This window comes from Mobula hypostoma, chromosome 22, assembly GCF_963921235.1.
Source record: "Mobula hypostoma chromosome 22, sMobHyp1.1, whole genome shotgun sequence".
NCBI lineage: Eukaryota > Metazoa > Chordata > Chondrichthyes > Myliobatiformes > Myliobatidae > Mobula > Mobula hypostoma.
Window position 1 is genome coordinate 50,536,042 of NC_086118.1, and position 27,840 is coordinate 50,563,881.

Consider the following 27,840-nt stretch of genomic DNA (forward strand, 5'->3'; position numbering starts at 1 on the left):
TACTTGTTTTCCTTAATCCTTCCCATCAGCACATACAGCTGAACTTTTAAGACTGGTTCCTCTCCCAAATTCTGGCACGCAGACAGTTGGAAATGGAAGTGTCTATTAACCAGAAGGTACTTACATTTCAGTGTGGGGACGAGGTAAGTTAGCCGCACATGGCAGCTCTCAGAAGAATAAAGTAATTCTGTGTCTGACATATAGTTTGTTTTAAATAGCCAGTGAAAATGATATATAAGCCCAAAGAACAACAAACACAGGGACAGACCATTAGATAGCCTGGCTACAAGGGTTTAGGAACGTTTGCTTCTGGTGAGTTCTCTCTTAAGATTTGTAATTGATCTATTTTAATGGCAAAGCTTCAGATATTGAACTAAATACAAAGTCATGTGTTAACTATAAGGATTTAAGTATACTGAAACATCCATGGTTATAAATGGCTTCTAAGTTTAATTTCCTCAGACTGTTTTTAGTGTACTATTTAAGGTGTTTCTAGTCATTTCTATTTGCATTATTTGATGCCATCATAACCCAGGATTATTAACTAGCTCACAACTATATTAAAGTAAGACAAAGAAATATTTGCCATTGTGCTAACAATAACCTGCTTCGGTATTCATTGATTTAGTTTTGTTATGTTTGACGTTTGTGGAATTCAGTACATTCCTAATTACGCATTTATACTAATAATAACAATAGTTGTTATAATAACAATAACAACTGAATATAAAGGGAAGGATGCAATCCTGAGCATTTATAAAGTATTGGTCAGACTGCACTCGGAGTATTGAGAGCAGTTTTGAGCCCCTTATCTTAGAAAGAACGTGCTGCGCTTTGGAGAGGGTTCACGAGAATGATACCAGGAATGAAAGGGTTAATGTACAAGGAGCATTTAATGGCTTTTGCCATGTTCTCGCTGGTGTTCAGAAGAATGAAGGGCGATTTCACTGAAACATATCAAATATTGAAAGGCCTAGATGGGGTGGACGTGGAGAGGATGTTTCCATATTCAGGGAATCTGGGATTAGAGGGCACCGCCTCCCAACCTGAGGTCCTTGCTAAATGGTATTAGTCCAAGGTATAAAAAAGGTTAGGATACCCTGGAATAGAAGGGTGGAGATGTGAAGAGTTTGTTTCCAATAGTAGGCAGTGGTGGGGGGTCTAGAACAGGGGACACAGCCCCAGAGTAGAAGTACTTCCTTTTAAAAGAGAGATCAGGAGGAATTTCTTCAGCCACAGTTTGGTGACTATTGCTGCAGACAGCTGCGGAAACCAAATCATTGGGTATATTTAAAGCTGAAGTGGATAGTTTCTTAATTAGTAAGAGCGTCAAAGGTTATGGGGAGAAGTCGGGAGAATAGGGTTGAGAGGGATAATAAATTAGCCATGACGGAATGGATAAGCAGACACGATGGGCCGAGTGGCCTGATTCAGCTCTGATATCTTATGGGTTTTACAGAGTCACAAAGTAGAATTCTGTTGATGAAAGGAAGGTACTTAGGAATGACTGAGACTCCTTTTTGCTTACATTTACAAAGGCAATTAAACTCCTTTTCTGATTTTAAAATACCATAAACTGAATCCAGAGTGAATGACCCACTCTCAAACAAATGTGGCTGTTAGCTTCGTTCGTTATGTTTAAGTACTTATTCTACTGGGAACATTTAAGTTTTTTTTGGCTTGGCTCGCTGTCATGTATTCTGAATCAGCAGAGTGGCCCTCAGTAAAACGAACTCTCCCAGGAGTGCAACGTTAGGAAACATGGGCAGCTGCACTTTACAGCATCCAAGATTAAGGCAAATTACTCCTAAAATAGGTGGACCTGATGCAGATAATATTACAAGATCTACTAGAACTTGCACAACATTGCATTTACTTTGCAACCACAACTCTAAATTCAAAGCTCAAAGTAAATTTATTATCAGAGTACAGATATGTCACCATATACAGCCCTGAGATTCATTTTCTTGTGGGCATTCACAGTAGAACAAAGAAATACAATGGAATCAATGAAAAACTACACACAAAGGCTGACAAACAACCAATCTGCAAAAGAAGACAAGCTGTGTGAATATAAATAAATAATATTGAGAACGTGGGTTATCAGAAGTCCTTGAAAGTGAGTTCATAGGTTGTGGAATCAGTTCAGAGCTGAGGTGAGTGAAGTTATCCATGCTGGTTGAAGGGTAATAACGGTTCCTGAACCTGGTGGTGTGGGACATAAGGCTCCAGTACCTTCTTCCCAATGGCTGCAGTGAGAAGAGAGCATGGATTAGATGCTGATGGTCCATAATGATGGATCCTGCTTTCTTCCCCCAGTGCTCCTTTTGGATGTCCTCAGAGATGGGGAGGGCTTTTCTGTCCCTGGGCATTAGTGTTCCCACATCTGGTCATGATGTGCATCTACGGGAGTCCGGCAACGTTTTAGGTGACATGTGCAAATGCACAAAGAAACAAACAATGCTTTCTGCACCTCGTTGTGCTTCGGTCAACAACCTGGTCTTGTTTTTAGCATTTGTCTGTTCTTTGCGAGACTGAGTTTCTGGCTCGATGCTCAACCCAGTACACAGGGAAAGCGTGCAAGGAACCAGCCGGATTTGAACCCAGCACACTTGCCTTGAAGTCCGGCGAGCATGCCACTACAGCCCTGGCCAGCTAAATAATAATAATTAATAAATAAATAAGTTAATAAATAGTACTGAGAATGCACTACACTAGCAGCAATATTTTATTCTAGAGCTCTCACATTTAACCATATAACAATTACAGCACAGAAACAGGCCATCTCGGCCCTTCTAGTCCATGCCAGACTCTTACTCTCACCCAATCCCACCGACCTGCACTCAGCCCATAACCTTCCATTCCTTTCCTGTCCATATAGCTGTCCAATTTAACTTTAAATGACAACATCGAACCTGCCTCAACCACTTCTGCTGGAAGCTCGTTCCACACAGCTACCACTCTCTGAGTAAAGAAGTTCCCCCTCATGTTACCCCTAAACTTTTGCCCTTTAACTCTCAACTCATGTCCTCTTGTTTGAATCTCCCCCACTCTAAATGGAAAAAGCCTATTCACGTTAACTCTATCTGTCCCCCTCATAATTTTAAATATCTCTATCCAGTCCCCCCTCAACCTTCTACACTCCAAAGAATAAAGACCCAACTTGTTCAACCTTCCTCTGTAATTTAGGTGATGAAACCCAGGTAACATTTCTTACAACTGTATTCATATTTCTCCTCTGGACCGCAGGAAGGGGTAAGAGACTTCTTGGTCCTACCTTTGAGGGGGAGGTGGGTAAGAAGCCCAGTGATACTGTTTTTTGTTGACTTCAATTCAGGAGATAAAATTAAATGGGTTCAGTATAACCAGCATTGTACCTGAGTGACAGGGTTGTCACAAGAATCAGCAAGGGAACCACATGGACCCCCATTCGTGCTCCGATACTTAAAAGGATCCTGGATCTACCCCAGGTCTCCAGGCTTTCTCTAATGTGCCAGGTCTCCAGAGCTGTCAATCCTTCAAGGTTGTATTTACCTCCACTCTAAATATATCCAATGATTTAGTGTTTCCCAACTGTCTGGGGCAGAGAAAATCCAGAGATGTGTCACCCTCAGGAAGAAGGAACTTCTGCATACTTCAGTTTTAAATGCGCGTGGAACGGTGAGGGTATGGTCAGCATAACACCTTACAGCATCTACGGCTGTGGTTCGATTCCCGCCGCTGTGCAGTTTCCTTACCACACAGTGAAGGTCTCGACTGTGCATCTGAAAGAAGTCTTGTGCTTGTTCATTTTTCATTTTTAGTGTGTCCAATGTTTGGTGAGTTTGGAATCTTTGTTTTAGAGTTGAACCAAACGGTAAACTGTTGGGCAAAACAAAAGGAAATAGTGGGTCAAACCAGTCTGACGAACAAGCAGAGGTTCTGTTTACACCCATCTAAAGCCGCATGATGTCAGGTGGCTGACATGTTTTAACTTTCCACTCCACCACTTGACTCACCACTGAACTTGCACTGTGGAGAGGTTCTGAATGCAGTTCACACCTGGCCCCTCAATTCACAATGATAGATATTCATTTGAAAGCATAGCCAGCCTTGTTGTTAATATAATTGCAGGTAAAAGTTTGATTCAAACTTCTTAATTTTAATGTTTTTATTTATTTATTGGCACTAATAAATAATTGTATTCATTTATTTTGAGTTACTGAACATTTTATTCACAAAATGTATTTCAATCAATTCCATAGTTTGTGACTATTTCAATCAATTTGAAAACTTTAGCCATGAGGGAAATCTGGGCTAAGCCAACACCATACTCTGCCCGAGGCTTACCCTCTCCTGGTTGCCTGCCTAACCTCACCAGATCCCCTGTAGGTGTGCACCTTCACGCCATTTGTCCCTCCGTTTCTGGAGAAGGGTAGTGCTGTTGGGCACCTCAGGGTGCGGGCCCAGTAAGTGTTCTGGGTCCAGCACAAACTGACCCAGAACATCCACTTAAAGATACCAATTAGCTCTATTTGTCATGAACATCGAAATGCGACCAACCCATCGAGGATGTACGGTGGGTAGCCCACAAGTGTTGCATCACACTTACCAGACCCAACCTGTGTATCTTTGGAATGTGGGAGGAAACCGTAACACCCGAAGGAAACCTACGCAGTCACGCAGGGAAATGTACAAACACCTTGCATATAGCAGTGGGATTTGAACCCCGATCTTACAGTCGCTGGCGCTGTAAAGCGTTATGGTAACCGCTATGCCACAGCGCTGCTCCTACTGGTAAGGCCTGTTTTGGGCACCAGCTTACTGTTTCTTCCCATTTATTCCCAGTGTTTTATCTAACCCCGGCCTATGTCTTTTTAACAAAAGTGTATATCTTTAATATTGAGTACTCCCAAGTGATTAAGTGGCTCCTGGCTGAACAAGCAATTTGAACAAAGCCGTGGATTGATTATTATATAATAAGCCAAGAATCAGCCTCTGTACAGTGAACAGTAATACTCCCTCCAGCTCAATAGAAGTCTAATACTTTATCAACTAACTAGTCACTTTGTCAATAGCTCAGCTTACAGATGTACAGACCAAAATCATCACAACAGTACAGATCACCCAATCCGGCAACCTATAATTCATCCTCTCTGGCTTTAGTTCAGAGCTCTGCCAACACACTGACCTGAGTTTAATGACTGTTGGGAGGAGCACACCATGTTGATTGACAGGGGAACTACCCAATCAGCTCCATTCTGCCTGGTTACAAGGGGCAGTGCTGACAGAAATATGATGTCAACATCTTTATTTTTGGCCTGGGTTTTAGTGCAAGGACATGGCATAGATCGTAGAGCCATAGAGCAATACAGCACAGGTACAGGCCCTTTGGCCCAACCAGTCCCTGCTGACCCAGCCAGTCCCAGAATCTTGCATTAGCCCTATATCCCTCCAAGCCTCACTCACTCTTTCACGTAGCTACCCAAGTGCCTCTTAAATGATACTATTTCAGGATTCAGGATTTTTTATTGTCATTCTTCAGTACGTGAGTGTAAAGGAGAACAAAATAGAATAGAATAGAATAGTACAGCACAGTACAGGCCCTTCGGCCCACAATGTTGTGCCGACCCTCAAACCCTGCCTCCCATATAACCCCCCACATTAAATTCCTCCATATACCTGTTTAGTAGTCTCTTAAACTTCACTAGTGTATCTGCCTCCACCACTGACTCAGGCAGTGCATTCCACGCACCAACCACTCTCTGAGTAAAACACCTTCCTCTAATATCCCCCTTGAACTTCCCACCCCTTACCTTAAAGCCATGTCCTCTTGTATCGAGCAGTGGTGCCCTGGGGAAGAGGCACTGGCTATCCACTCTATCTATTCCTCTTATTATCTTGTACACCTCTATCATGTCTCCTCTCATCCTCCTTCTCTCCAAAGAGTAAAGCCCTAGCTCCCTGGACTAGTAATTGTTACTCCATCTCTGAAGCCGCAAAAAAAAAACACAATAGCAAAGAACATAAAGAAACACAATAAATAACGTGACTGAAGTTTCCTGCGATTATGAGGAGACCATCCAGGTGATTGTTTTGTAGAGAGCTGATGATATTGTAAAGCCCTCCCAGTGCGTCCGTAGGGTTTGTGCTTGGAGGGGTTGGGGTAGACCACGGCGATGAGTGAAATCCCTGAGTAGACAATGTGACCACCACTCAACTGCACGATGATCAATTGCCACAGAACGGTGACTGCCCACTGCAGAAGGATCTGGGCATCAACCCTTGTCGATGTACACACAAAGTACACTTGTCACACACATTGCACACATTTACCTGCCTCAGTCACTTTGTCTGGCACAGCATTCATCTGGGTGTAAATGTTTCCCCTTTGGTCCCTTTCGAATCGTTCCCCTAAATCCATGTGTCCTGGGGGTTTTGAACTATAAGCTCGCCCCTATTCTCCTACACCCCAATGCTGATCCCTTCCCCTACCAAGGGGATCACCAGGATCTCCCTCCCCACTATTTGTGACATTTACCGGGAGCACTGCAGGCAAAGGGCCTGAAGCATTGTTGAGGATCCCTACCACCCATCCCACAATCTCCTGACCCACTACCATCGAGGAGGTGGTACAGGAGCATCAGGACTAGGACTGCCAGACTGGGTAACAGCCTCTTCCCTCGGGCTGTGAGACTAATGAATACCCTGCCACCACCGAGGTCTCGTCCCTAGAACAGTGAGCCATTTCTGTTTGCCTGGGCTGCATGCATTTTGAGTTATATTTTATTAACTCATTAATGGTAGTATTTTCTTTTATGTGCTGTGGGTGATATATGTATTGTGGGTGCACTGTTGCCCAGACAAACTTTGTTTCGTTTGGTTGTATACGTGCATAGTCAGATGACAATAAACTTGAACTTCAAATTTGCGAATCTTACATTGCCTTGTGTAACCTAATGTCAAATTTTAGATGGAGCTATAAAAGTCTACAGCAAGACAAGTTTATTGTCATCTGTGCAAGTCTATGTTTGCACAGCTGCAATGAAAAACATATTTGCAGCAGCATCACAGATACAAGGTAAGCAGCATTCACAGGAAAAAAACAAAATATAAACGACAGATGATTTTTACTAGAAAGAACACAATTAGAACCAAATAAAAGTCTGTTTAAGTTCGAAGTGGTCATAGTTTTGCTAAACTGTAGTGATTGGTGTTCTGCCGTTGGTTCAAAAACCAAAAGGATGAAGTGAAGTAGCTGTTCTTGAAGGTGGTGGTGTGGGTCTTCAGGCTTCTGTAGCAGCAGGAAGTTGGCACAACTGGGAGGGTGGGGATCTTTGACGCCAGATTTTACCTTCCTGAGGCAACACCTCCTGCAGATACTACCGATGGTGGGAAGGGGTGTGCCAGCAATGTGTTGGGCAGAGTCCAACTGCTCTCTGCATTTGTTTCTGTGCATTTGAATTGCCGCACCAGACCATGATACAACCAGTCAGGACAGCTTCAATGGTACCGAAACCGACCACTTGATATACCACACCCAAGACGAGCTTTGTACTTATCTACGCTCATCCCATTTACGCTCATTCTGTTTGTTAGCACAGTTGGGAAGCACTTAGGGACAGGTTGCTACGTTAAAGGCGCTACACCAGTACAAGTTTTTGTTATTGCAGCTGTTTGGCGCTTTGTTATGGGTCCCCCTCGGGTCGAGGCTCCCAGTCCCTGGTGTCGCCGGGAACCCTCAACTTGTCCGTATTTGCAGGAACCCCGTTCCTTTTCCTTGTCTCCTTTGTTGAGTGTGGACTCTCGGTGTTTTGTTCCGGTGTCGCAGTATTCTGGACTGTACCCAGGCACCAAAGACACTGGCATGTATTCCCGCTCTGTTCTTCACCCTTCTTCTGACCGAGAGGTTCTCGTCCCATGTCCCACAGTGCAAGTTGAAAAGAAATTGCTGCGCCACAGTTTTGTTGTATACAGGAGTTCATTCAGCCCATGAAAAATATTTCTATATATTTCCCCCTTCCCGTTTCCTCTTCTTCCATTAACCACTCTGGCTTCCCCCTGACCTCTTCTCTTCTCCTCACCTCCCTCTGGATCCTCTCCTCCTTCCCTTTCTCCCATAGTCCACTCTCCTCTCCTACCAGATTCCATCTTCTTCAGTCACCTTTTCCACCCACCACCTCCCAGTTTCGCACTTCATTCCCCTCTCCCTACCGACCTACCTTCCCCTTCACGTGCCTTCATCTATCACCTTCCAGCTTGTACTCCTTCCTGTCTTCCCACCTTCCTTTCCAGTCCTGTTGAAAGGTCTCAGCCTGAAACATCGACTGTTTATTCCTCTCCATGGATGCTGCCTGGCCTGCTGAATTCCTCCAGCATTTTGTGTGTGCTGCTGTGGGTTTCCAGCATCTGCAGAATATTTTATGTTTACCATAGGGGCTAAATTTGATCATTATGGAGTGGTCCCATGAGTATCTTTCTACACAACCGACATTCCCTGCAAATAACTACTTTTCAAATTCTCTTTAAAAACTACACATTTGATTATTTTCACACCTGCTTCATAGGTATGAGTTCTTAATGATAAATGACCACATAAAAATATCTTTCCTCACAGACAAACCCTGGGCCCACCAAGAATATCTTTTCTCACAAACGAACCCTGAGTCCACCAAGAGTATCTTTCCTCACATACAAACCCCAGACCTGCTAATAAGAATGGCTTCAAAGTCAAAGTAAATTTATTATTAAAGTATGTATATGTCACCATGTACAACCCTGAGATTCATTTTCTTGCAGACATTCATATGGAAATAAAGAAATAGAATTTATGAAAAGCTAATAAAAATGTATAAAAGACAAGTTATGCAAATCAATCAGTGAATAAATAAACAAACAAATAATTAAAGCTGAGAACATGAATTTCAAAGTGAGACTGCAGGCTGTGGAATCAGTTCAAATTTCAGGTACCACAGGGAAGAGGCTTTGTACTATTAAGGCCAGGATCACCAGACTCAAAAATAGTTAATTTCCCCAAGCAGTGAGGCTGGTCAACACCCCCACAACCACTACTTATTATTTCCATCATAAAGGTCTCTTTATTTACAGACACTCCTGTGCCTAGCGTCACTTTATGAAGATACAATCAATCTATGTAGAAACATAGAAAACCTACAGCACAATACAGGCCCTTTGGCCCACAAAGTTGCGCCAAACATGTCCCTACCCTAGAAATTACTAGGCTTACCCATAGCCCTCTATTTTACTAAGCTCCATGTACCTATCTAAAAGTCTCTTAAAAGACCCTATCGTATCCACCTCCACCACCGTTGCTGGCAGCCCATTCCACACGCTCACCACCCTCTGCGTAAAAAAATTTACCCCTGACATCTCCTCTGTACCTACTCCCCCAGCACCTTAAACCTGTGTCCTTTTGTGGCAACCATTTCCGCCCTGGGAAAAAGCCTCTGACTATCCACACAATCAATGCCTCTCATCATCTTAAACACCTCTATCAGGTCACCTCTCATCCTCCGTCACTCCAAGGAGAAAAGGCCGAGTTCACTCAACCTATTCTTATAAGGCATGCTCCCCAATCCAGGCAACATCCTCTGTACCCTTTCAATGGCTTCCACATCCTTCCTGTAATGAGGTGACCAGAACTGAGCATAGTACTCCAAGTAGGGTCTGACCAGGGTCCTATATAGCTGCAACATTACCTCTCAGCTCCTGAATTCAATTCCACAATTAATGAAGGCCAATACACCATATGCCTTCTTAACCACAGAGTCAACCTGCGCAGCTGCTTTGAGCGTCCTATGGACTCGGACCCAAAGATTCCTCTGATCCTCCATATTGCCAAGAATCTTACCATTAATACTATATTCTGCCATCATATTTGACCTACCAAAATGAACCACCTCACACTTATCTGGGTTGAACTCCATCTGCCACTTCTCAGCCCAGTTTTGCATCCTATCAATGTCCCACTGTAACCTCTGACAACCCCCCATACTATCCACAACACCTCAACCTTTGTGTCATCAGAAAACTTACTAACACATCCCTCCACTTCCTCATCCAGGTTATTTATAAAAATCACGAAGAGTAAGGGTTCCAGAACAGATCCCTGAGGCACACCACTGGTCACCGACCTCCATGCAGAATATGACCTGTCTACAACCACTCTTTGCCATCTGTAGGCAAGCCGTTTCTGGATCCACAAAGCAATGTCCCCTTGGATCCCATGCCTCCTTACTTTCTCAATAAGCCTTGCATGGGGTACCTTATTAAATGCCTTGCTGAAATCCATATACACTACATCTACTACTCTTCCTTCATCAATGTGTTTAGTCACATCCTCAAAAAATTCATTCAGGCTTGTAAGGCACGACCTGCCCTTGGCAAAGCCATGCTGACTATTCCTAATCATATTATGTCTCTACAAATGTTCATAAACCTGCCTCTCAGGATCTTCTCCATCATCTTACCAACCACTGAAGTAAGACTCACTGGTCTATAATTTCCTGGGCTATCTCTACTCCCTTTCTTGAAAGAAGGAACAACATCCGCAACCCTCCAATCCTCCGGAACCTCTCCCGTCCCCATTGATGATGCAAAGATCATCATCAGAGACTCAGCAATCTCCTCCCTCACCTCCCACAGTAGCCTGGGGTACATCTCAACCGGTCCCGGCGGCTTATCCAACCTGATGCTTTCCAAAAGCTCCAGCACGTCCTCTTTCTTAATATCTACAAGCTTTTCAGTCTGCTGCAAGTCATCACTACAATCACCAAAATCCTTTTCCATAGTGAATACTGAAGTATTCATTAAGTACCTCTGCTACTTCCTCTGGTTCCATACACACTTTCCCACTGCCACACTTGATAGATCCTATTCTTTCACGTCTTATCCTCTTGCTCTTCACGTACATGTAGAATGCCTTGGGGTTTTCCTTAATCCTGCCCACCAAGGCCATCTCATGGCCCCTTCTGGCTCTCCTAATTTCGTTCTTAAGCTCCTTCTGTTACAAGGGGGCACTGAAGGCAGACCCAAAAGCAAGGCACAGACACTGAAGTACAAGGAACAGGACTAGGATTATCGAGATAGCAAGGTGAGTCAGGAAGAAACAATGCTGGACATTGACACAGGCCCTGGACGAGACTAGGATTCAGGGCCTGGGCTAGGACTTGGGCTAGAAGCACAGGACCCAGACGTGGAACCAGGAACAAGGAGCCTGGACTAGGATCTCAGAACTCCGGAACCAGAATCTGGACAAGGACCCGGAACCTGGGTCTTGGTTGGGATCGGAACCTGGGTCTCGACTCGGAACCGGAACCCGGGTCTAGGCAAGGACTTGGGACTAGTATCTAGGCTAGGACAGGACATGGCTACAGGGCAGGACGAGGAACTCCAGGGCAGGACAAGGCTCTTGGACTAAGTTTGGCTTGGCTCTTGGGTACAGAGTCAGGACTCCTCCTAGGAGCGCAGGGCCAGGACCCTTCCTAGGAGCGCAGGGCCGGGATGACTGCCGAGGATTTGGATGGGGACGATCTAGCACAGGACGAGGAATCTCCAGCACTGGGCTGGGCAAGGAACTCCTGGGCTGGGCAAGGACACAAAGCTCAGACTTGGACAGGGCTGGAACACGGCACCTGGACTTGGTCTCGGAACACAGAGCCTTGGACTGAAGCACAGAACACAGAGTCAGGACACATCCTTGGGAACAGGACATATGACCAGGACTCATACACAGGACACAGACACTAAACACATGGACACAAAGAGAAAGTTCCAAACTCAACAATAGGTAGTTCCTTATCTTGGCATTGCAAGGCTCCAGTCTCACTCCAGTAGTTGACCTTAGCGAGGATACTGACAAGATCTCAGAAGGAAGGGGAAGGGAACAGTCCAACCCAGGAATCCTTGGTTTGAGAGGTATTTATGTGCCAGCCCACAATGAGAATCAGGTGCCTCAATTAAGGCACCCAATGGAACAAGGGAAAACGGGAAAACCCGGTATAAGGAATCGACAGACCGTGAACCGGAATGCAGACTTCACGGACCGGACCATGACACCTTCCTGTTAGCTTTATAATCTTCTAGATCTCTAACATTACCTAGCTCTCTGAACCTTTTGTAAGCTTTTCTTTTCTTCTTGACTAGATTTATTACAGCCTTTATACACCATGGTTCCTGTACCCTACCATAACTTCCCTGTACCCTACCATAACTTCCCTGTCTCATTGTATATAAACTATCTTATATATTTACATTTATTGTTTTCTTTATCTTACTGGTTTTTGTGCTGCATCAGATCTGGAGTAACAATTTTTCATTCTCCTTTACACTTGTGTACTGAAAATTACATCAAAAAATCTTGAGGTGAGTTTACTTATTAACACCAGTTCAGGAGCCTGATGGTTGAAGGGTAATAATTGCACCCGATCCTGGTGGTGTGGGAACTAAGGCTCCTGTACCTCCTGCCTGATGGTAGTAGCCAGAAAAGAGCATGGCCTCGATGGTGGGGGTCCTTGATGGATGCTGCTTTCTTGTGGCAGTGCTCCTTGTGAATGTGCTGTGTGGTGGGGAGAGTTTTGCCTGTGATGGACTGAGGTATATCCACCACTTTCTGTAGACTTTTCCTTCCATCTAAACCCTTCATCACTTTGTACAAGTCAATCCAATATCCTCTCTGGTCCAAGGGGAAAAGGTCCACCAATAAAGATGCACCGAGCTTTGGATTGAACAGGATAGAGTGCCCAACCCTGAGCTTCTCAGTTATAGAGGCATATCACAATGTGGTCAAACCATGATACAGGAGATGGATTGCATGTACAGGAGAGGTTGCTCAAAGCTTGGAGCAAACAGGAGAACATTTCAAACAAGGGTTCCCAAGCTGGGGTCTACAGACCCCTCACGTAATGGTCTTATTCCATGGCTTAAAAATGGTTGGGAAATCCTGCTTTCGAGGAATGGTGATTGCAGTGGAGCAAAACTAAATAAAAAAAGGCGAGGAAGATTTCCTCTGTAAAACTGAAGTAATGAGATCTGTGACCACCTTTAGGGAGGGAATCTGTCTCAAAGACAGTTCCATCAAGATTCACTCGAAGTCCAGATGTGATCACATGCTAACATGAGCCTTTACAAAATGCTGATTGAAAAGTAATTCCAGTTCCAAATGACTGCGGAGTCAACAAGTCTCATAAAGCTCAGTGCCAAGCGGACCACTTGATTGACCATGAGGCGTAGAAGCAGAATTAAACCATTTGGCCCATTGAGTCTGCTCTGCCATTCCATCATGGCTGATTTATTACTCCTCTCAACCCCATTCTCCTGCCTTCTCCCCATAACCTTGACACCCTATCAAGAACCTATCAACCTCTGCTTTAAATATACCCAATGACTTGTCTTCCACAGTGGACTGTTACAAGTTCCACAAATGCACTACCCACTGGCTAAAGAACTTCATCTTCATCTGTGTCCTAGCAGGATATCCTTCCATTCTGAGGCTGTGCCATCTGGTTCTAGACTCCGCCACCAAAGGAGATATCCTTCTAGCATCCACTCTATCTAGGCCTTTCAATATTTGATAGATTTCAATAAGATCACACCCACCCACTCCCAGTCTTCTGAACTTCAGCAAGCACATTCCCAGAGCCATCAAACGATCCTTGTATGTTAACCCTTTCATTCCCAGGATCATTTTCATGAACCTCCTCTGGACCCTTTCCGAAGCCAGCCCATTCTTTCTTACATAAGTGGTCCAAAGCTGCTCACAATGTTCCAAGTATAGTATGACCAGACCTCCCAGACTCCCCAGCCCCAACCACTGCCCTATTCCCTCCACCACTGGCACACACTGCACCACCTACTGGACCACTCCTCTTGGCTAGCTTGACTGCAGCTCCCAAATCGCCGACCTCTTCAAACAAGGACAAAGGGCAGCAACAATATGGGGATAGCGCCACCTGCAGGTTCCTCTTGAAGTCACGTGTCATCCTGATTCCGAATTTTTATTTTATTTAGAAATTTTAGATACAAAACGGTAACAGTCCCTTCTGGCCCAGTGAGACTGTGCTGCACAATATACCCAGATCTCTGCCCCAACTAGACAAATAGTGGTTAGTTTCCTGGACTAAAAACCAGAAGCCAGGAGTAATGAGTTCAAATTCCAACTTGGGAAATTGAAATGAAATACAATCTACTCAGGTGAAAAGCTGGTCTCGGTAATGGTGAGCATCATTGTAAAGTCTTTCTAGTTCTCTGAGGACCCTTAGGGAAGAAGTGCATTTCATCTCATGTATATGTGGCTCCAGAACCTCGTTCTCCCCTAACTTCTGACCCCTTGTACATAGAACATAGAACACTACAGCACAGTACAGGCCCTTCAGTCATGATGTTGTGTGCCTGGTTAACATACTCTAACATCAATCTAAATCTTCCCTACCATTTGTTTCTTCATGTGCTTATCTAAGTGTCTTTTATATGGGGTCTAGTGCATCTGCCTCATTAGGCACATGATCTGGCAGCACCCACCCCTCTGTGTGTAAAAAAACCTACCTTTGACACCTCTCCTATACTTTCCTCCAATCACCTTAAAATGATGCTCCCTTGTATTAGCCATTTCTGCCTTTGTTGGCAACGGACAATGCCAGCAGACATCTGTTTAATAGATAGATAGATATACTTTATTAATCCCGAGGGAAATTTGGTAAACTGAGTGGAGGGAAGCTTGGGAGGGAGGTCAGAGGTATATTTTCTTTAATACAGAATAGTCGGTGCCTGGAAAGGACTGGCAGGAGTGGAGTTAGGGGCAGAATTGGAGGGCTATGGCCCAGGTGCGGATCCACGGGACTCAGCAGAATAACAGTTCGGCACGAACTAGATGGGCTGAAAGGCTTGCTCCCGCCCTGTACTACGTCTCTATGATGTCGCTGTTGTTCTCCCTCCCCCACATTCCCGTCAGCTACCCCCAGATGCTACCACCAACCTACACACTAGAGGTGAAATACATTAGGCAATGCACTGACCAGTCTATCGCAGGGAAAACGTGCAGACTCCACGTAGACAGCACCGGAGGTCAGGATTGAGCCTGGGTGGCTGAAACTGTGAGGTGGCTACACTGGCTACACTGGCTACAACTTGAAACGTCACCGAAAACTAAGTTAGTGCAACCAAACCTGGATCAACACTCTTTTTTGCACTACTAATTTAATATATTGTATATATTTCTTATTGTAATTTATAGTATTGTTATGTATTGAAATAAATTTGACAACATATATCAGTGATAATAAACCTGATTCTGATTCTGATATGCTATGCGAGCACTGGAAGTGCAAAGGTACCGGGGCTGCCTCCAGCACAAACCTCGGACACAAACAATGCATTTCACTGTATGCCTCAATGCACTTGTGACATATAAAGCTAATCTTTCATCTTTAATCTTTAAATAACTTACCAGAAACCTGTTCTCCGCTCACATGGGCTGCGCTGGCTCTCTTGTGTTTAAAGTTTGACTGAGCTACTCTCCCTTGTCGGTCCACGGCCTCCTCTACGGCCACAGTGAGGCCATTCTCAGGGTGGAGGAGCAACACCACATATTCTGTCTGGGTAGCCTCCAAATGGATGGCATGAACATTGGTTTCTCCTTCCGGTAATTTCTCTCCCTCTCCCCCTTCTATCTTTTTCCATCCCCCATTCTGGCTCCCCTCTTACCCCTTCTCCTCTCCTCACCTGCCCACCACCTCCCTCTGGCGCCTGTTCTCCTTTCCTATCTTCAATGGTCCACCCTATCTTCAGTCCTTCACCTTTTCCACCTATCACTTCCCAGCTTCTCAGTTCGTCCCCGCTTTCTCCAACCACCCACCTTCCCCCTCACTTAGCTTCACCTATCACCCTCCAGCTTGCACTCCTTCCCTTCCCCCCGTCTTCTTATTCTGGGTTCATCCCCCTTCCTTTTCAGTCCTGATGAAGGGTCTTGCCGCCAATCGCCGACGGTAATGAACACCCTCCACAGGTGCTGACTCACCTGCTGAGTTCCTCCAGCATTTTGGGTGAACATTTGTCCCTCATTTTCCCTCCAACAGGTCAGATCAGAACAGATGGATCCTGCGGTGTTCAGTGCCCAAGTGAAGCAAGTTGCCCAAGCCATGAGCTCGAGTCTGACAGACCATGACATTGCTCGCATGCCCAAGGAACTGAGACTCGGAGGTAGGACTGACAACCACAGTCTTTGCAATATATGTAAACTGCTGATAGTTGGAAATGAGAGGCTACCATCCCTCTTATCACCTGGAATAATGACATTTAAATATCATACTCTCAGGGTGACATCCTGTACTTAATAAAATGGCCACTGAGTGAATGAGATCTTCTGCTGCTGTAGTCCATCCACTTCAGGGTTTGAACTGAATTTAAATTAAATTGACTTTATTACTTACATCCTTCATATAGATGAGGAGTAAAAATCTTTATGTCTAAATGTGCAATGTGCAATTTATAATAAATAGTATGTACAACAGGACAGTCAATATAACATAGAAATAGAATTGTATCAGCATGAATTAATCAGTCTGATGGCCTGGTGGAAGAAGCTGTCCCGGAGCCTGTTGGTCCTGGCTTTTATGCTGCGGTACCGTTTCCTGGATGGTAGCAGCTGGAACAGTTTGTGGTTGGGGTGACTTGGGTCCCCAGTGATCCTTTGGGCCCTTTTTACACACCTGTCTTTGTAAATGTCCTGAATAGTGGGAAGTTCACATCTATAGATGCGCTGGGCTGTCCGCACCACTCTCCGCAGAGTCCTGCGATTAAGGGAGGTACAGTTCCCATACCAGGCAGTGATGCAGCCAGTCAGGATGCTCTCAACTGTGCCCCTGTAGAAAGGATTTGGGGGCCCACACCAAACTTCTTACAACCGTCTGAGGTGAAAGAGGCACTGTTGTGCTTTTTTCACCACACAGCCGGTACGTACAGACCACGTGAGATCCTCTGTGATGTGGATGCCGAGGAACTTGAAGCTGTTCACCCTCTCAACCCCAGATCCATTGATGTCAATAGCGGTTAGCCTGTCTCCATTCCTCCTGTCGTCCACAGCCAGCTCCAACCACAACCAAGTTCAACATGGTTTGTATTCAGAGAAGCTCTTCTGCACAGCACTGTTGCAACACCTGGTTATTTATCCCTTTCCTGTCACCTTGACCCAGCTGGTCATTCTCCTCCGACCTCTCAAGGCATTTTCACCCACAGAACTGCCACTCACTTCTGTTTTACACACCATTCTCTGTAAACTCTAAAGACTGGTGTGCGTGAAAATCCCAGGCGATCAATCAGTTTCTGAAGTACTCTAACCACCCGTCTGGTACCAACAATCATTCCACGGTCAAAGTCACTTAGATCACATTTCTTCCCCATTCTGGTGTTTTGTCAGAACAACAACTGAACCTCTTGACCATGTCTGCATGCTTTAATGCATTGAGTTGCTGCCACATGATTGACTGATTAGATATTTGCATTAATGAGGAGGTGTACAGGTGTAACTAATAAAGTAGCCACTGAGTATAGATCTGGAATTTTACATTATAAATTCATGAAAGTCAAAATAAACTTATTATAAGTACATCTACTACCCTGAGATTTGTTTTCTTGCAGGCATTTACAGCAACATAAAGAAATGCAATGGGATTTATGAAAAACTACATTAATACACAAAGACTGACAAATAAAAAAAATACTGAGAGCACGATACAAAGATAGGTGGAGGGGCAGGTAGTTTTGAGGACGTAGAGGGGCTACAGAAGGACTTGGACAGATTAGGAGATTCGGTAAAGAAATGGCGGCTGGAATACAGTGTCAGGAAGTGTATGGTCATGCACTTCGGTAGAAGAAATGAAAGGGTTGACTATTTTCTAAATGGAGATAAAATACAAAAAACTAAAGCACAAGAGGACTTGGGAGTCCTTGTGCAGGATTCCCTGAAAGTTAATTTGCAGGTTGAGTCTGTGGTGAGGAAGGCAAATGCAATGTTAGCATTCATTTCAAGAACACTAGAATATAAAAGCAAGGATGTAATGTTGAGATTCTACAAAGCACTGGTGAGGCCTCACTTGGAGTATTGTGAGCAGTTTTGGGCCCCTTATCTTAGAAAGGCTGCGCTGAAATGGGAGAGAGATCTAAGGAGGTTCACACAAATGATTCCAGGATTGAATGGCTTGTCATATGAAGAGTGTTTGATGGCTCTAGACCTGTATTCACTGGAATTCAGAAAAATGAGGGGTAACCTCATTGAAACCTATTGAATGGTGAAAGAGTGAATGTGGGGAGGATGTTAAGATGTTTCCTATGGTGGCCATGTCTGAGACCAGAGGATATGGCCTCAGAATAGAAGGGCTTCATTGTAAAACAGAGATGAGGAGAAATTTCTTTAGCCAGAGAGTGATAAATCTGTGGAATTCATTACCATCGGCAGGTGTGGAGACCAAGTCTTTATGTATATTTAAGGCTCTAGATTCTTGTGTAACTGGGTCTTGGTTATACTGGCTGCTGAGGTGTCTAAGATGGCTTCTTTGTATATTATATAAAATGGCTTTTCTGTAATAATAACTGCGAAGTAAGGAGTTCTCTCTCTCCCTGCTTGTTTGGGTTATATTATTGATAAGGGAGAGAACGAACCAATGAGTGTCCATGTTGTTCTTTTTGTGGGTGATACTCTGTCTCATACGGCTGGGAACCGTGTGGTTTGGCGGGTTTTCGGGAGGAGAACCAAAGAGGAAGGACGTGCTGGACGCACTCTGGTCGACCACCGTGGTTGGTCCCAGGTGGCAGGTCGAGGGGGACGGAGGGGATCGAATGGTGGAACGAAGACCCCGTTAACTGAGCTCCAACGGTTGTGCACGAAGTGGTTGAACTCTGATAAGTTTGGCACCTTTTACTTTCCTTTTATATTGTATCTCAATTAATTACATAGTTCCAGTAAGATCTATAAATTGTAATCTGTAAATCGTACATTGTGTGCTGTCTGATATTTGATGTGCGAGTTTGAACCAGGGTGCATTACACAGCAACTACGCAAAACGTGAGACACGGTCTGGCGGGCAGACAAACAAGAGCCGATAGATCTGAGCATTACACTTGATTGGTCAGGACATGAAGGGATATGGGAGAAGACAGGAAATTGGGGCTGAGAGGAAAAATGATGAAATAGTGGAGCACAATCAATGGGCCGAATTGCCTAATCCTGCTCCTACATCTGAAGGTCTTTAAGGTCTTGTGAGTTGTACAGTCCTTGAAGGTGAGTCCGTAGATTGCGAAATCAGATCAGAGTTGAGGATAATGAAGCTATCCATGCCAGTTCAGGAACCTGATGCCGAGGGGTAATAACCGTTCTTGAGTCTGGTGGTGTTGGACAGCTCCTGTACCTTCCCCCAACTGGCAGCATCGAGAAGAGAGCATGCCTTTAATGGTGGGGGTCCTTGACGATGGATGCTGCTTTCTTGCGTTAGCTCTTCTTGTAGATGTGCTCAGTGGTTTGCCTGTGATAGAATGGGCTGCGTCTACCACCTTCTGCAGGCTTCTTCATTTCTTGGTATTTGGTATCCATACCAGGCTGTGATGCAACCAGTCAGGGTGCTCTCCACTGCACATCTATAGAGTTTGTCAAAGTTTTAGACTGCATGCAGAATCTGCACAAACTTCTAAGCAAGTTGAGGCAATGTTGTGCCTTCTTTGTGATAGTTCTTGTCCCAAGAACGATCCTCTGTTATCATAATGCTAAGGAATTTAAAGTGACTGAGCCTCTCCACCTAGACAATGGGAATGCAGAAAATGACATGTTTCACTTAACAACACACATCAAAGTTGCTGGTGAACGCAGCAGGCCAGGCAGCATCTCTAGGAAGAGGTACAGTCGACGTTTCAGGCTGAGACCCTTCGTCAGGACATGTTTCACTTCGTGGTTTCAGCTCACAGTTTGGGCAACATTTTAATTGACTTGAATTATGAATTGAAATTACAAATCTAGGTGATTTTTACAAAATGGTGCGTGATAGGGAAATTTCATGGCGATTTTCATGATCAGCAGCCCAAAATCCATATGATACACTCAAAAGTATTCAGGAAGCAAAATCTTTGTTGTCCAGTGTAATTAGTCCAAGCCGTTGAACTAAAATCAAACATATTCAGAGTAGATCACTGTCATAATATCACTCTTAGGCCAAGACATTGGATTTTACCTATCCTCAATGCATCATGAGTTTAGTTCTGGCGGTTAACCAAGCCCTACTCAAATTTGGCACTAAATTCGTAAGAACAACTGGTTCAAAATTCAAAGTAAATTTATTATCAAAATACATACTGTGCACTCTGTGGCCACTTTATTAGGTCCCTCCGGGACTTTATAAAGTTGCCGCTGAGTGTGTGTTCATGGTCATCTGCAGCTGTGGCTGCTCCACTTCAAGGCCAACCCAACCAGATAACGCACACGACGTAGAGAGAGGCAACAGCAGAGCGGGGGAAGCAGCTTCCAGATTTACTAAAGGAAACATACAGGTCCTGATAAGAGGAATAAGTGGTATCAGGAAGTGCCGGTTGCCAGGGTGAATAGGAAGGAGGCGGACGATTTTGCAGAGCAGATGTTGGAGGAGGTGGGGGGGAGAAAGTCCAGCCCGAGCCATAATTAGAAAATCTGGCATAAAAACAGTTGGAGCTCTCTCTGCCTGGAGAGGGAGATTGGAAAGAAGTATTAAGATCTCACAAGCTCTGTCAAGGTACCTACACATATATACAAGTATAATCTCACACACACACACACACACACACACACATAAACACACACAAAATTAGTAATGATCTATTTGAAAATGGAGGGATGAGGTTTGAGCTTCTAGGACGATGGGTCGTCATCTCAAAATAAGCAGGCAGTAATTAAGTCAGGGATGAGAGAAATGTGTTCCCCTAGAAGGCAGTGAATCTTTGGCCTGTGGAGGTTCTGATGCTGGGTATATTCATGACAATGAGTGCTAGGTTTCTAAGACATTGAAGGAATTGGGGTATGCGGTGTTGAGGTAAAAGGTCGCCCACAGATCTGGCCTATGGGACTAAATGACCTACTCCCACGTCAGTTCCTGTTGTTCTAATGTTCCTTACAGAAAGATTAGCTTTATTTGTCACATGTAGACCAAAACATACAGTGAAATGCATAGTTTGCGTCCAATAAAAGCAAGAATTGTACTGGGCAGCTGCAAGTGTTGCCACGTTTCTGGAGACAACATAGAATGCCCACAACTTACTGGCCCTAACTCTCAGCACCTGCAGACAACCGACAACACAATGCTAAATTGAGCTGAACTGAACTAAACTGAACACTCCTAGACTGTTTCAAGGATTCCATGGTTTCATGTTTTATATTATGTGTGATTTTTCGCTCGTTTTTTTTTTGCCGTTTGCACGATTTGTTCCTTTTTTGTGTGTGTGTTGGGTGTTTGATATTTTCCTTGGACAGATTCCACGATTTTCTTTGTTTTGTGACTGTGTGTGGGAAGATGAATCTCAGGGTTTTATACTGCATACATACTTTGACAATAAATGTACTTCGGAATCTTTGAATCTAAGTCTTTCTAGAACATGGGAGGAAACCCAAGAACCTGGAGGAAACCCAGGCAGTTATGGGGAGAACATCCAAACTCTTTAAGACAGTGGCAGGAATTGAACCCGGGCTCCTGGCACTGTAATAGCATTTCGCTAACGACTATGCTACTCTGCTGCCCCCCCCCCCCAGGTTGTTGACCACAGATCATTTGGTTCTTCAACTCACAACCTTCCTTATTCCACCAGGTCCATTTAATTACCACAAATTCTTTGAGTATATGGCAACATTCAAGAAATCCGAGCAACAGGAGGAGATCATCCGGAAAGCATTTGAACAGCTGGACAGGGATAAGAGTGGTTACATTGAGTGGAATGAAATAAAGTAAGATCTTTGCAAGTTTTTTTTCCTAATGCTACAAAACTTCAAACCTGCAGAGCAGAACCCAAACGGAAGATATTGCAGATGTTGTAAGCAATAATAAAAATAGATTTTATTTACTTTTTGTAGCGATACAGTGTGGAAAAAGGCCCTTCCAGCCCTTTGAGCCACACTGCCCCAGCATCCACACAACAACCCAAATTTAACCCTAACCTAACCATGGGACAATCTCAATGACCAATTAACCGACTAACTGGTACATCTTTGCACTCTGGGAGGATACCGGGGCACCCAGGTAAAACCCACACATTCAACGAGGAGGACGTACAGACCCCTTGCAGATGATGCCGGAATTGTACTCTGAACTCCGACGCCCCAGACTGTAGTAGCATTGTGCTAACCGCGACGCTGTCCGTGGTGCAAATACTCAGCAGGCAGGGCAGCATCTGTGGAGAGAGACAGAAACAAGCTCACCAACCCAAAATGGAGACACAAGAGACTGTAGGTACTGGAAAGCTGGAGCCAAGTATGAAATACTTAGTGGGTCAGGCAGTATCGATGGAGGGAATCAAGACCCTTCAGCGGGACTGGAAAGATACAAGGGAGATAGCCAGCATAAGAAGGTGAGAGGGAAGGGGTGGAGAAAGAAGTGAAAGGTTATAGGTGGATTCAGGTGGGGGGAGAGTGGAAGTGATGTAAAAAGCTGGGAAATGATAGGTGGAAGTGACAAAGGCTGAAGAAGAAGGAATCTGATAGGAGAGGATGGTGGACCATGGAATAAAGAGGAAGGAGGTGAAGAGGGGGACCAGAGGGAGGAATGTGTGGATGATGGGCAGATTGAGAGGGTAAGTCAGGGCAGGGGAGGAGAGTGGGATGGCTGTTGGGAACTGGTAGGATAAGGGGAAAATACAGAAGAGGGCTGGCTACTGGAAGTTAGAGAAATCGATGTTCATTCCGTCAGGATGGAAATTACCAAGGTGGAATATGAGGTGCTGTTTCTCTAATCTGTGGCTAGCCTCAAATAGGCAGTGGAGGAGGCTGTGGACAGGCATGCCGGTGTCAGAACGGGAAGTGGAATTAAAACGGTTGGCCACCAGGAGGTCCTGCCTGTTGTAGCAGACAGATCAAAGTGTCATCTTGAGGAAGTGGCAGGTGTATGACGGTTATATTTTCAGAAAGAAATCTTAGGGATGATATTATTTTAGTGAAGGCATTTCAGAGAACGTTCACTAGGATGATCCCAAATATGAAGAGTTTGCTCTATGAGGAAAGACTAAACGGGTGAGTTGGAATTTAGAAGAAGAAGTGATCTTATTGAAATAAATAAGACTCTTCCGGGATTAGACAAGCTAAGTGGTGAGAGGACGTTTATCCTTACAGGAGGGTCCAGACCAAAGCTCATGCCGTCAGAATAAAGGAACACTCATTTAAAACTGAGAAGAGCAATTATTTCTTCTCTCCAGGAGGTTCTAAGTCTGTGGAACTGTTTTCATGGAGACCTTGGGTATATTCATGGCTCAGATAGCTTTCTGATTGGTGAGATCATCAAAGATTGTGGGAAGGACAGGAAAGTGGGCATGAGGGATATTAGGTTAGCCCTGGTGCATACAGTGAAATATGTTGTTTGTGAATCCCAAAGCTCTCCTTAGATTATAAAATACTTTGTGACCATCCCTGGTTATTTGCCAGTTATTTTCCATTAACTTGTTTGTGTATTTCATTCACTACAACATGTGGTATTTTACAGCTTAGCCGCTGGAAAAAGTCACATTAGTATTTCTATGTTCATTGGTTGAAAAGGAGTTTGATATGTCTTGAGATAGTATTGTGTCAACAACTGTCTCTTGTTGTCTCCCAGTTGTGAGGAATGGTTAGTGTCACAGCTCACTCTACCTTGTTCTGCAGGTACATCCTCTCCATCAGTCCCTCCAATGTTCCCGTTGTCCCTCTGTCCGATGAGGAGGCAGATGCCATGCTCCAGGCAGCAGACGTGGATGGAGATGGAAGAATTGACTTCAAAGGTAGGGCGTACAGCTTGCATGTTCAGTACCTACAATGTGAACTGGCTTGGGTGGAGATCTTTGGAGAAGTGCAGGAAGTGAAGTGTTTCTTCAGGGTATAAGTCTGAGCAGAGTTTATGAAGATCTTGGAATATCTCTCCTCATCTCCAAAGGTGATGTAATGAGCTCTTTGGGCCTGTGAGGGGAGCTGGAGAGCAATGGGCACCAAGGATATTAGAGCACCAGAACTGGTTAGTTGCTGTTTAACGAAGTCGTTAATCACTTAGAGTTCCTTGTCTTTTTCTCCTGTGACTTGCTCTTTGTAATGCAGTCTCCTGGTGCTTTCTGTTTAAGCTCATTAACTTTATTTTGATAGGCTCAGGGTTACCGTGCTCCTTGTATTATTTAAGTGGATGCCCGATTAGCGCTAATCGCAGGGTCCTAGTTTTGAGAATACTACATCTCGCGGCATTGCTCAGCTGAGCTACTGATGCTCAGTTGGAATACTCTAGTGAATAAATTCTGATCGCCGTCTCTACATTGGAGTCTGTCTTTGCTCCGCACTTGAGTTCTGACATTGCCAGCATGCACCATGACAGGCAAATCCAAAGAATTGCACAGAAATCCATACTTTCTTACAGCATAGAAGGAAGCCACTTTCTCCTTGCTCCAGGTACTCTTTGTATCTAATTCTCCTCATTAACTTCCCTCAGATTTGACCCCTCACCTACAAACTACGGGCTTCAGACTGCTCAGTTCATTTAACTGCTAATGTCATTTAGATTCTGTCTTCATCCTATCGTAAACATCCCCTTTGTTCTCTCCTTCCCTGCAAATTAAAATCTGTTTCATTTCTCGTTTTCTCAGTTTCAATTATCAACACAAAACACTAACTCTGTTCCATTCTTCACAGATGATGCCTGGCCTGCTGAGCATTTCCGGCATTGTTTGTTCAAAGTTCAAAGTAAATTTATTTTATCGCAGTCACCATATACAACCCTGAGATTCATTTCCTTGCGGGCATTTGCAATAAATACAAAGAAACGCAATAGAATCAATGAAAAACTGTACACAACAAAGATGAACAAACAAAACCAGTATGCAAAAGATAACAAGTTGTGCCAATACAAAAATAAAAACAAAATAATAGCAGGTACAAAGTTTGAAGTAAAATTATTATCCAAGCACATAAACGTCACCATTTACAACCCTGAGATTCATTTTGTTGCAGGTATACCCAATAAATCTATAGAATAATAACCATAACAGAATCAATGAAAGACCACCCCACCTGCAAGAGACAACAAACTGTGCAAATACAGAAAGAAAAATAATAATAATAATAATAAATAAGCAATAAATATCAAGAACATGAGATGAAGAGTCCTTGAAAGTGAGTCCACAGGTTGTGGGAATATTTGAGTAAAGTTGAGTGAGGTTATCCCCGTTGGTTCAAGAGCCTGGTAGATGAGTAATAAATAATATTGAGAACAAGAGTTGTAGTGTCCCTGAATCTGAGTCCATTGGTTACCAGTCCTGTTTCAATTTTTAATTAGTTAGCTTATTAAGTGCCGTCAGCTGTAATTGAATGCCAAAGAACTATCCGAACAAGGAAAGATTTCTGCTCTTTTTTTCCTCTTGCAGAGTTTCAAGCTATGATTAAAGAAGAAAAGACACAAAGGAAGAAGTAAGGCAGTCAGAATTCCCACAAGGATCGTGTGAGGCTGAACCAAGCTGCGAATCCAGGGGCTTCTGCATTCTACTCACAACCCCTTTCACCCCGGAAATAGCTAAAGATGAGACTAATTCAGCTGATCGCAAACTGCATTCTTCTCCTTACACCTGTCACCCCTACCGGGCCGCAGGCCACTGACAACAGCTTGCTAGAGTACTCTGTCCCGGGCCGCAGGTCGATTGACCCTGTGACTTCCACCTTCACTACCAACTCCGTATGTTTTCCAGGCGAAGACCCTTCCTCTCCTGGGAATGAGGACTTCGGAGTTTCTGTTGGTGTTTCTGTAGCTCTAGGTTTTTATGGGATGGGGTTGCTAAGCTCTTAGTCAGCTCTCCTCCCTTCGCCACAGGGTTTGGGACCGTCCATGGTGGAGTTCGAACTGCATTGGCCTTGACAAATAAATAACTACAGCTTCCACAGTTTGAAAGAGGGCGAAAGCTACATTTGGGTCTCATCAATACAGCCACCCTATACCATGGTCTGCAGTTAATCTTTAAGTTGGAAAACCCAGGGAAGTGATTATTCGTTCAGAAGTTGGTTAACTGGGGATTTAAAACTGTACAGCAATGCAGGCAGTTGGAATATGATTGAGTGGCAGTGAAGCCACTGGAATGTGCTTTGTGAATACATAGACCATAGTACTGCATTACCACTAGTTTTCTGCTCTGCCATCTCCTCCAAGGTACACCTGTGGGCTTGTGTGTCCGAGGTAGGAGGAGGACAACCTCCTCAATACAACCTCCAATAGTCCTGCCACCTTTGAAAGAGCCCATCACGCATCGAATTCTTGCATCGACAACTTGTGGCGACGACTTTCGAAGACACCTCTTTATCTTGTGTTTGAATAAAGCAGTGTTGTTTGGTGCAGGTGTCAAGTGAAGTCTTGGTGAGAGGGACATAAACGCTCGGAGCAGGAGTTCCCAACCTGGGGCCCACAGACCTCTTGGTTAATGGTAGGGGTCCATGGCATAAAAAAGGTTGGGAATCCATGACTCAGAAGCAGTTTAGCTGTAGCATGTCTCCATAGCAATGTTTCAATTTAATATCAAAGAATGTATATAGTATACAACCTGAAATTCTTACTCTTCACAGACATCCACGAAACAGAAGAAAACTCCCAAAGACTAAATGGTGGAAAACATTAAAACCCCCTCCCATGCAAAAAGAGCAGCAAAAGAATCAACCCATCCCACTTCCCACTTGCTCCAACAAAAGTATTGACCCCCTCCACTCACCAAGCAAGCAGCCCCCCAGAAACCATAATCTAGAGTCCATCAAGAACTCTAGATGCTCATCTCAACAGCTCGACGTCTTAAACAAGCTCTCTCCATCTCACTAGTGAGGGAGAGAGACATATCACTCCTGCAGCAGACAAGAGGGAGACGAGCAGCTCGCTGTTCCAATGTTTCAATCCGCAGTTTTGCTTATTTGAGTTCCTCTGACTCGAGGGCTAGCAGACACTCACTCATCATCGAGGGAGGGAGAGAGAGAGGTGGCTCGAGTGCAGGGGCCTTCCAGCAGCCAGGCACACTGCCTGCTGTCTGGATGTTTCAATCTCCCGCAAGGCTTCAGTCGGTGACGTCAGCGAGGAATAGGGTTGTCCACAGGGCCACACCCTGAAGACGCTCGTCTTCCAGGCCGCTCCTGGAGATATCAAAACGCCTGGCCAATCAGCGAGTTCTGAGCACAAGAACACACCATCCAGGAAGAACAATAGTTTGTAGATCATAGATTCCAACAGGACCCCTGCCTTGAAAAGAAAAAGAAGAGATGTAATGCTCAGGGCATTACAGAGACATGAGAAAAGAAGGAATTCAATTGTTTCATGATGAACTGGAAGAAGTTGCTCAGATCCTCAAAAACTCTGGCACTATCTTTATTTAACAGCACAAATGGATTATAATGTAATTAATGGATTAGGGGTCACTGCATTCCACTGGCTACATTGGTTAGAGTGCAGTCATGATCAGGAAACCTCTCTAAGTTGAAGAGATTCTGTAGATGCTGGAAATCCAGAGTAACACATCAGAGACGCAGGAGGGACTGAGCAGGTCAGGCAGCATCGAACAGTAACAAGCAGTCGATGTTTCTGGCCAGGACGTTCCATCGGGACATGAAAGGAAGGGAGAAAGAAGCTGGAGAAAGAAGGCGGGGAGGGGAAA

General features: G+C 44.4%; 1 protein-coding gene across 4 annotated transcripts; it reads left to right on the forward strand.

The window, feature by feature from the left end:
- Positions 1 to 67: 67 nt before the first annotated feature.
- LOC134336544 (parvalbumin-like EF-hand-containing protein) lies at positions 68 to 27,840 on the forward strand. Of its 4 annotated transcripts, none has more exons than XM_063030815.1 (5): positions 68 to 143; positions 16,071 to 16,194; positions 21,811 to 21,946; positions 23,849 to 23,964; positions 25,588 to 27,840. In XM_063030815.1, the coding sequence occupies exons 1-5, from the start codon at positions 93 to 95 to the stop codon at positions 25,632 to 25,634; spliced, it is 474 nt and encodes a 157-aa protein (XP_062886885.1). In that variant the 5' UTR covers positions 68 to 92; the 3' UTR covers positions 25,635 to 27,840. The 4 variants fall into 4 exon arrangements, with proteins under 4 accessions (XP_062886885.1, XP_062886886.1, XP_062886888.1 ...); XM_063030816.1 differs by lacking the exon at positions 68 to 143 and adding an exon at positions 150 to 312 and having other exon boundaries at positions 25,588 to 27,838; XM_063030818.1 differs by lacking the exon at positions 68 to 143 and adding an exon at positions 2,143 to 2,156 and having other exon boundaries at positions 25,588 to 27,839.